We start from the raw sequence: 10,008 nt of genomic DNA, 5'->3' as shown, positions 1-10,008 counted from the left end.
GAGACCTCTATCTGCTCCCATGTCAGAATACCAGATGACCTCCAGTCTCTTTGGAGACCGACTGTTACTACACTACCCAGTCTGGTATAACATCGTTACAGACAAATGGGTGTTTGAAATTGTCCCAAAGGGTTACTCTATCCTATTTACTTCTACCCCCCAACACACACCTTCCCTGTCCCTCTTCAGGGACCCCTCTCATGAGACCCTGTTTCAGGAGGAAATAAACCATCTCCTGCAACTAGGAGCTGTGGAAATAATACCACCTCAACACAGGGGAAGAGGGCTCACTCAGAAAAAGAACAGTGACCCATTCTGGACTTACGCAAACTAAACAAATTTGTAAGGACACAACGCTTCAAAATGGTAACCCTGGCAACCATAATTCCGACATTAGAGAGAGGAGATTGGCGCTCGTCCCTCGACCTCCAAGATGCTTACTTCCATGTTACTACTCACCCAGCGCACAGAAGATGCCTACGCTTCACTCTAAGCCATCAGCATTATCAGTACAAAGTGCTTCCCTTTGGCTTATCTACAGCCCCAAGGGTATTCTCCAAGGTCCTAGCTGTTGCCGCAGCTCACCTCTGCAGGGTAGGGGTAATGATCTTCCCATACTTGGACGACTGCCTCATAGGAGCACCAGCTCAGCAGACGGCAGTACAAGCCACACAAACCACTGTAACTCTCTTCGCCAACCTTGGGTTTCAAATAAACGTCTGAAAGTCCACTCTGGTCTCTGTCCAGCAGCTGGAGTTTATAGGGGCTTATCTTGACTGCCTCTCAGCAGAAGCGAGGTTACCCCAATGATGATTCCTCAATCTAAGCAGGCTAGTAACAACAATCACAAACATCAGCCCCCAAACATCCACCAGAGTCTGCCTACAACTCCTTGCAGAGTTGGGCATATGGCTGCCACAACTTATGTAGTCAAACATGCCAGTACATCCATGTACATTGGCCAAACCGGAGAGTCTCTACGTAAAAGAATAAATGGACACAAATCAGACATCAAGAATTATAACATTCAAAAACCAGTCAGAGAACACTTCAATCTCCCTGGTCACTCGATTACAGACCTAAAAGTCGCAATATTACACCAAAAAAACTTCAAAAACAGACTCCAATGAGAGACTGCTGAATTGGAATTAATTTGCAAAATGGACACTATTAAATTAGGCTTGAATAAAGACTGGGATTGGATGGGTCATTACACAAAGTAAAACTATTTCTCCATGTTTATTTCCCGCCCCCCCACTGTTCCTTACACCTTGTCAACTGCTGCAAACGGACCATTTTGATTACCACTACAAAAAGTTTTTTTCTCTCCTGCTGGTAATAGCTCACCTTAACTGATCATTCTTGTTAGAGTGTGTATGGTAACACCCATTGTTTCATGTTCTCTGTGTGTATATATATATATCTTCCTACTGTATTTTCCACTGCATGCATCCGATGAAGTGGGCTGTAGCCCACGAAAGCTTATGCTCAAATAAATTTGTTAGTCTCTAAGGTGCCACAAGTACTTCAGAAGACAGTATTTTAAAAAATAGAGAATTATCATCCTGTCACATACCTCTTACCAAAGACAGGTACTAAGTAAAATTCAATTGTGTTGCTTAGAAAATATCTGGTGTAAGTGTAATCAGTGCATTTTGGTACTTATCCTATTAAGGCTGGAGACTACAATGTAGGATTAGGCAAACCAACAGGAGGCATTTTGGTAACTTTGAGGTTTATATTAGGCAAAAAAAAAAGGAGGATTGGAATAAGATATAAACCCCATGGGCTGAGTAATGTCATTTCAGGATGAAATTTTTAACTCTCTTTCAACATTTCCATCGTTAATGTGTTAAAATAATTACTGATTTACTTACACTCCAGGTTGTAGCATAGAAATGGATTATTTTCCTTATGAAAGCTGAAAAAAATAATCAATTTGACAGGTTAAATTATTAATGCAAATGGTAACTAACATTTTTTTATATTTGTTCCTCAAAAAAAGTTTTAAGAAATTATGCAGGGAATCACTTTTGCAATTTAAGAAAATAAAAACAATGAAGCTATTTTCATTTTCAAAATGAATATAAATGTAATTGTTTATGTAGTAAAACTATTTGTGTAACCTCAGGTTAACTCTAATCTGTGTTTTCATTGTTGCTTATACCTATGATTCCCAGCGATATGTACGTGAGAGTCATATATAACTATCAACCATATGATGTCTGCAAGCTTTTGGAGGACATGGCATTAATAAATTTGTTGTTGTGCAAGTAACTGGCACATATCAGGAACTGAATTAGGTAGTAATTGTGCGGTATTACAGCCACCATATGTTTTGCACAGTGGTAGATTTGAGTCTTTTTTCTGGAACATATATAGGATAAAGATGATATGTCAGAGGCTCTCACTGTCTATGCTAAGGGTAGAAGAAGAAGGGGAGTGGATGAATTTGAGTTGGTGTTTCATAGCTGATGGGAGGGAAGTGGTTGTGGATGTTTCCTTGTAGTTTTGTATTAAGACAGAACTGGTAACACAGCTTCTAGATCTCATCTGCAGTGAGCATGCTAGCAGCCTGGGATTGTCAGGGATGAGCAGGCTTTTCTTTGCAATTGCTCCTCCCAGAAGCTGTGGGGGTGGGCACAACAACTGACAACAGGGAAGCTGACTTCCATATGCTTTCAACGATCCCCTTGCAGATGAGTGGGACACAGAGTTGTAAAAAAATGGACAGGGTAAAAACAGAAGGAGAGAGGATTGCAGGAGCTGGAGAGTGTGGATGTGGCAGCAGAGAGGGAGGGGGACAGGCGCTAGGGAAGGGGATTTGGATGGGAGCAGGGCAGGGGCCATGAGATGGGACCAGAAGGATTTGTAAGCACTAGAGGACACTCCTCTACTGAGCCTGGAATTGAATGCATGAGTCCTTCCTGAGTCTCTACATTCCACTTCTGTGAGCAAATAGTTGTGAAACCCACTAACAAAGTGGGTCTCATTCTGCCTCTAGTAGCTCGTCCACACAGAGGATAACACCCTACTACTGCTTCTTTAGTTAGTGTATTAGTTCAAGTGGTAGAGGTCTGTGCTGTAGATTTAAAGTGCTCTGCTGGAAACTCAAGATGGGAGTCAGTATGACTTCACCTAGAATTTCTGTTATTTCAATTTCTTGAAAATTATATTTAAAAGCCTGTGGTTAAAGGTCATTAAGGTTGCAAAGTCAAGCACTTAAAAGTCAGAAAATGCCAGAATTAAGGCTGCCTGTGTAGGCTGACTTTGGCTCCCTTATGCGTATGCATTATAATGCAGTCTTTAATTATATGATCACATACTATTTTTCCCACAGGCTCCCTGCCTCATTCAGTGCACAGGATGGATGATGCTCTGGGGATGAATTAGGGTTGTGTAGTGAATGAAGCTGTTGTTTGTAGGACCCCTGCCTCATTTGTTGCAGAAGCTGGAAGGTGTTAATGAGGCAGGTGGTTGAAGGAAGAGAAAGGATGGTTTTATGGTTAAGGAAGTTGAATGCTACTGTGGAGAACTGGATTCTATCGATGTATCTATCCAGTTCCTGTGTGATGCTGGGCAAGTCTCTTAAATCAATCTTTTCACAGGTGGCCACTAATTGCATGTTTCTCCTATGTGATACACCTGCGGCCAGATTTGCTAAATTGCTGAGCAGTCCTGACTGCAACTGAAGTCAAGGGGAATTGTGCTTTGAACATACATACACGCTACATAATGCTAAGTACTCTGAACAGTTTCTTGGCTTCCGATGGCCTATGCCAAAGTTCCTTTGTGCTACTGTAGCAGTGCAAAGGTACCTTAAAACCATCCTTTGAGCATAGAAAATAAACTATCCAGTTAACCTAGCCCTTTTTTTCTCTTTTTGAACCAATTCTGATGTCAGTGTGTGTATTCATTGTTCATATTATTCAACAAATAGTTTGGATAAGCAGCTTTCAGGCTATTGGAAGTTCACAAACTGTTCATGGAAGAATGAGTCCTTTTTTCAGTATTGTTGTTTGAGGACTATAGTGATATTTGTATTCTAGAAACATGTTTTAAAACAAAGTTAAATTGAGTGTTTTGTTCAAAGAGAGCTGAAATGGGAGATATAAATCCAAACTGGACCATTGGGGAAGCTGTTCTTTATGGCTTCCAGGTGGCAGGCCCGCAGTATCACTTTAGAAAATAAGACAGTGGGTGAGTGGGGAACAGCAAAAGATGACCTGGTAAGAAAGAGAGAGAAAAGAGAAGAAAGAAAGGTCCCATCAACATGATTGCAGGAATTTCCTTTCATTGGTGAAACTATTGGTCAGTCAGAGAAGCTTACTCCTAAGAGCCCTTATGGCAAATTAAGGTTTGGAAGAACTCTGTATGGAAAAGAAAGTCTTTCACACGTAAGTTAAAGATGCCCTGGAAAAAGTTACTGCAAGGGATTTTTCTTATTTCAGTACAGTGCTGCTCAGCTTCCTGAGTGTTTGTGTCTGTATCCTTTCCTTCTGGTCAGCGTAACATTCATTTTTTGATTGTTCTTTATGACTGGAGGTAGGAAAAAACTGATAAATAGCCAAAGAAGATACAAGTACTCACAGGCTATACTATATCAGTTATCCTGTCCAGTCTGGTCTAATTGACTCATCCTGAGCTTTTATTCTGAACTGAGTCAAACATTACCTGAAGCTGGGCCCTTAGTGAGATCCATATTTTGGTAGTTATCCACCTGCTATCAGTTAAGCAGCATAGGGCACTAGTCTTTCAATTAAGCAGTATAAATTGCCTTTGAGCCTGCTGCAGTGATCAAGAGACTTCACTAGGGGAACAGTATTTGGGAAAAGTATTTGGAAGGGATCTACCTGAGAGGAAGGAAAAGAACTAGTTCTGGTCTGAAAGAAAAGGTAAAATAGCTATTGTCATTGATATTTCACACATCCTATTCTTAATATAGTTGGAGAAGGTAATGTGTGAGTTCCTAGGCTTCCATCTGAAATGCTATTGAGTGGTATGATTTTTATTTGGCTCCCACCACTTCCTTTTAAAATTAGAGCTTGGTCCCAGGCATCCCAGTACAAAGAGGATTAAATCATATTTGCTATGATAATATAGGTAGGTGACATTAAATTCCTCTTGTTAGCTGTTATAATAATTGGCAATTGAGTAATTAACTTTAAGATCCAGCAGGTAATTTTTAACATGCTTTTTACTGCTTTAAATCATGGTCACATACTGAAGACATCTCAAATCCATAACTCAGGAGCCACTGATAAATCCTGAAGACACTGACAGTAATATAATATTTAATAGAAAAATAAAAATATCAATTACATATTAGTTACTAGCAATACATTTCTGTAGTCGTAGTATTCGCTGTTATTTAACAGTACAGTCAGTATTGGTGACTTTGGTTATGACTATACCCTGAAGGAAATATTCTTAGCTGTGTTTTTTCTGTTTCCAACAGAAAAACATGAGATTTTAAGTAAAATGTTGCTCTTAGTTATGCAACTGTAAATCCAGAATAACTCTGCAAAAGGCAGTGCAGTTATTTTGGATTTGCACTTGAGTAATTAAGAGTAGACTTTGGTCCTTTGTATGTTGTTGAAATCTGATTCACTGAATACATCCAGCATTTCTTTCTGGTATTTTTAATTTGCTGATTTGAGATGATACTTTTCTATTCAGTAAGATTAAAAGAGAGTGGTTGGGAAACAGTTGTATGTAAGAGACACAGATGGGACTGCTAAAGCTAGAGATCGCTGAAGAATTCTACCACCACAGTATTATGGCAGCCTAGAGCATATATGTAATGTACCCTTGGGAAGATGAATCCCAGGAAGGTCTTACAAAGCACGTGAGAAACTATTGAGAAAATTAGAGCAAAGGATAAAATACCTGCAAAATGAATTGAAGTTGGGGACTGAATAGGGAGGGGAAATAAGGCAACATAAGCGATATCTGAGACTGACCAAAATATATGGAAAATCAAACTATATGAGAGAAAGTGAAAAATACAGAAGGAAAAACTCCATCCATGTCTCTTCTATTTCTCTTTTGCCGAGTAAGCAGTAAAATAGAATTGATTTACCAGTCTCTGATCTCCCCTTTTTCATATAGGTAGTGGGCTGTACAAATGAACTACATTTGTTGGTCGGCAAAAGATCTTCTGGAAGTTACTGTTCCAACTCTTTCTCTTAGACAAAAGCTTGGACAGTATTATTTTAATATGTAGTGGGTAAAGCTCTTTTGACTGTGGGGAGAATAGGTCAATGTGCATAGAAAAGAATAAGTGAGACATTCTGATGAAATGACAAGATATTTATTTAAAAATTGAAAACACAGCAGACATTTTAATAATGGAATAATGTGGACTGCCCATCCCCACCCACGATCAAGACCATCTAGGATTCAGAATATTAAGAGCAGAGCAACTGTGCATAACAGCCGGTGTTCAACATCTGTCATGCTGGAGTCCATTAATGTTCCATTGCATTCTATTGTTTTCAGATTATTCAACCTCATTTCATTGTCATTGCTTCTGCTAGGGATTAATCAACTGTTTACAACTACACGGGGTTTTGGAGTCATAATGGAACCAATTAGTATAGAGTTTTAGACAAAAATACAGTATTCAATCCCTAATGAAAGATAACTAATTTACAAGTACTTGCTAACAATTTAATCAAGCTTGAAATCAAATACACATAATAAATCATAATGTGACACATTTTTGACCTTCTGCATATTTCATAAAGACAGAATAAAATAAATGTTCCTTGTAAATTTGTGAATCTGTGTTTAACAAGAGTAATAAAAACATTCTGAAATTATATTAAATACCAAAATTAAGCATGGTCTTTATAATCAGCAGCAGAAATTGTCTTTTGGTGATAGTGAACAAATTATTTGGTTTCTTTTAATTTTAGTTGTTCTGAGCTCCTTTTACTCATTTTACCTATTTGGAGATATTCCTAAGTAGCAGCATTCCCTCTCTATATAAATTTTAGACACTTGTGTAATACTGTGTGTTTGAATGCATTATATATGTAACCAGAGGGTGCCTGCGTGTGTATCACTCTCTCCTCATATATTTTGAATTCATTTTCCATTAGATAAGTCCATATTTATATCTTAATTACTATGAAAATATTTTTCAAAATTTCAATATATTTGAACAATTCCTTTATATTAAAAATGAAATATATTGCAGCTCTCCAGTATCCAGTGAAATATTGTGCTCCCTACAGAAATGTTCCACATAGTGTATACAATAATATTTAAATTCTGAGTCATAAAGCTTTTCTAATAGATAAACAGTAATCTGGAGTCAACATTGTACAGTCCCAAACTGTATTATATATTTCCACAAAGCATGAAATTATCCTTGTAACAATTACCTCTGCCACCCGTAATAGTTTCTAATAAATACTTTTAGTTATGTGTTGACAGATTTTTTGCTGAGTTGCAAAAGATTATTCACTGAAAAGACTTTTGCCTAACTGTTGTGATTCTTATGGGGCCAGCCAGACACTAGTCCAGATGGCACGTTGTTAGTGCTGGACAGACATGGCTTTGAACATGGCTCTGGGTTTTTTTATTTTGTGTTCTTCCCCCCCCCCCCCCCCCGTAGTTCCCAGGGTGGGAAGGTACTGGGATGGAAGCAGAGGGCTGGCCACCCACCTGCTGCCACCTGTTCAGCTCTTGCTGCTGCTTTTATAAAGCCTCTTCTTGCCCGTAAGATATGATCACTGCATACCCACAGTAACTGAGGAAGGAGCAATCTTTCTTTCCCTCAGGGAAAGTCTTTTTCAGACTGCCACAGTTCTCCATTACAAAATACATTATCCTGAGAAGACCTGGGGCTTTTTCTGCCAGTTGACAAATTGACCACTGGAATGTGTGTGTTTAATCCATTAAAATCTTGTTGGATTAAATGGACTTTTTTTTCCAGAAACTGAATTTTTGAGAATGGAGATGGTTTTTATTTCTCTCTTTGCCAAGCTTAAAGAAATGTAAAGAATGACGGTAACAGACTAGTTGCTAAATACCGTTCTGTTTGTTTTTTCTTTATTAAACAATAAGCAACAATTGTAAAACTCCTGGAAAACTGTTATTTTTTGGAAATGCTGTAAAAAACAAACAAACCCAAAAACCTCTCACTCTGACTTTTGGGAACACACTCGAAGTACAGATATTGTGTTCTAAGACTATTTTTCCCAACACGTTCCAGCTACTACACATTTTTTGGGAGGGTGAGAAAGGCTCAGAATTAAAGTGGCAAAAAATATGAAATCTTCTAAATCAAACGTGGATTCTGGTTTAGAGTCAGATACCCAGTGCAAAAGTGGAACAGGCTGCGTAGTGAAATGTGGCTCAGAACGAATGGAGAGTGCTGCCAAAAGGAGACTGGCTGCTAATGCCAGGGAAAGGAGAAGAATGCAAGGACTGAACACAGCCTTCGATCGACTAAGAAAGGTGGTTCCACAGTGGGGTCAAGATAAAAAACTCTCCAAATATGAGACCCTTCAGATGGCATTAAGTTACATTATGGCTCTAACTAGGATCCTTGCTGAAGCAGAGAGATACAGCACTGAAAGAGACTGGATTAACTTTCACTGTGAACACTTCCATCAGGAGAGCTACCACACTTATATGGGACAGAAAATGGAAACAAACAATGACCCATATGCACAAAGAATCTTCAATTATCCACCTGACCATTTTCAAATAGCTAATTAGAACTAATTATGGACTAGTATAATTCAACAGACCAAATGAGTAATTTTGAAAAGTTAGCAAGAATTAAGCTGCTGAATAAGGTAATCTTGTCATTATAACAGCTATATTCTTGTTTACTACTTATGCTGATGTTGCTTAAATAAGTTTGCTTTGAAAATTTTTATTTGCTATGCATCTAAAAGATTGTTTGTTTTCCTATTACTAATGAAATGTGTATAATAAATCTGTGTTGTGTATATTATATTTATGAAATATTTGTAACAATCCCTTCATAGTTCATTTGAATCTGGTATTAAATTTTACATTATCTTTGCTGTGATGGATCATGTCACATAATATTTTACACACCAGCAGCCAAATTGATCCATGGTATAACTCAATGGAATTAAACATGGATAAATTTGTTCCCATGTGTCTTTTTTAAAAAAACATTTTTTTTGTCAGCTTTGAGGATACATTTTTGTTTCCTATCCAAAGGATACCATGAAAAAGATAATTAAAATGAATTCAAGTCAGAGAACTAACTTTAAACTTTGTAAGTTTGATGTATGGGTTGTGTAGGTTTACTTTAATACTAAACAGTTTATCAGAAAAGAGCTAATTTCAAGTAGTGTACAGAGTGTTTTTTCTTTAAGCTGGCTGTAAAAGCAGATGTTTATATATTGTAACGTGAATACTTGCGTGAAAGTAGAGATCCGACTCTTAAACTTTGTAGGTTTTACCTACATGTATGCTTTGTAGTTGGTTTTTTTGTTTGGTTGGTTGGTTTTTTACTTTTTTTCCCCCTCCCTAATATCTGGAAACAATAATCAATTTTGTAAATAAAATGTTGTTTTTTTTCTTCATTTGAAATGACCTTTCTGACTACTTGAAAGGATTGGGGTCCTACTGTGGGTGTTGTGCCTTGGTGGATTTGTTACAGTGAATGTTACAACACTTCAGTCAGGCTCTCATCAATTATCTTGAAAAAGCAACTACTTACTTTATGAAATGATTTTGCCTTTGGGTGCTGCTGCAGTCAGAATCACTGTGCTAGCTGCTGTACAAACATATGGTCAGACTTAGTCCATGCCCCAAAAAATTTATAATCTAAAAGACTAAGTGTGGAGAATGGTGATTATAACATCCAAGTAAAGTAGTCAGGTTGAAGGCTGGCATACCTCTTGTTTGTTCCATAGACTTTTTTTTCTTTTTCTTTTGGGGGAGGTAGGTGGGAAGTAGATGAGAAGAGGAGGAAGGGATGAAGTTGATGAAATATTGGGGGAGGTGAAAGTG

The 10,008-nt window shown here is 37.9% G+C and overlaps 1 protein-coding gene across 1 annotated transcript; it reads left to right on the top strand.

The window, feature by feature from the left end:
• The first annotated feature begins 7,880 nt into the window (after positions 1–7,880).
• Positions 7,881–8,733, top strand: ATOH7 (atonal bHLH transcription factor 7). Its single transcript, XM_045023485.1, has one exon. It carries the CDS (start codon positions 8,281–8,283, stop codon positions 8,731–8,733), a length of 453 nt encoding a protein of 150 aa, XP_044879420.1. The 5' UTR covers positions 7,881–8,280.
• Positions 8,734–10,008: the final 1,275 nt, after the last annotated feature.

The sequence above is a fragment of the Mauremys mutica genome, chromosome 7 (assembly GCF_020497125.1).
Source record: "Mauremys mutica isolate MM-2020 ecotype Southern chromosome 7, ASM2049712v1, whole genome shotgun sequence".
Classification (NCBI taxonomy): Eukaryota; Metazoa; Chordata; order Testudines; family Geoemydidae; genus Mauremys; species Mauremys mutica.
Note: the sequence above shows the minus strand (reverse complement) of the source record. Positions and strands in the feature narration are given on the sequence as shown.

What these genes read in the sequence shown, in the direction of transcription:
- ATOH7 (XM_045023485.1), top strand. Translation starts at nt 8,281, where the DNA reads ATGAAATCTTCTAAATCAAACGTGGATTCTGGTTTAGAGTCAGATACC.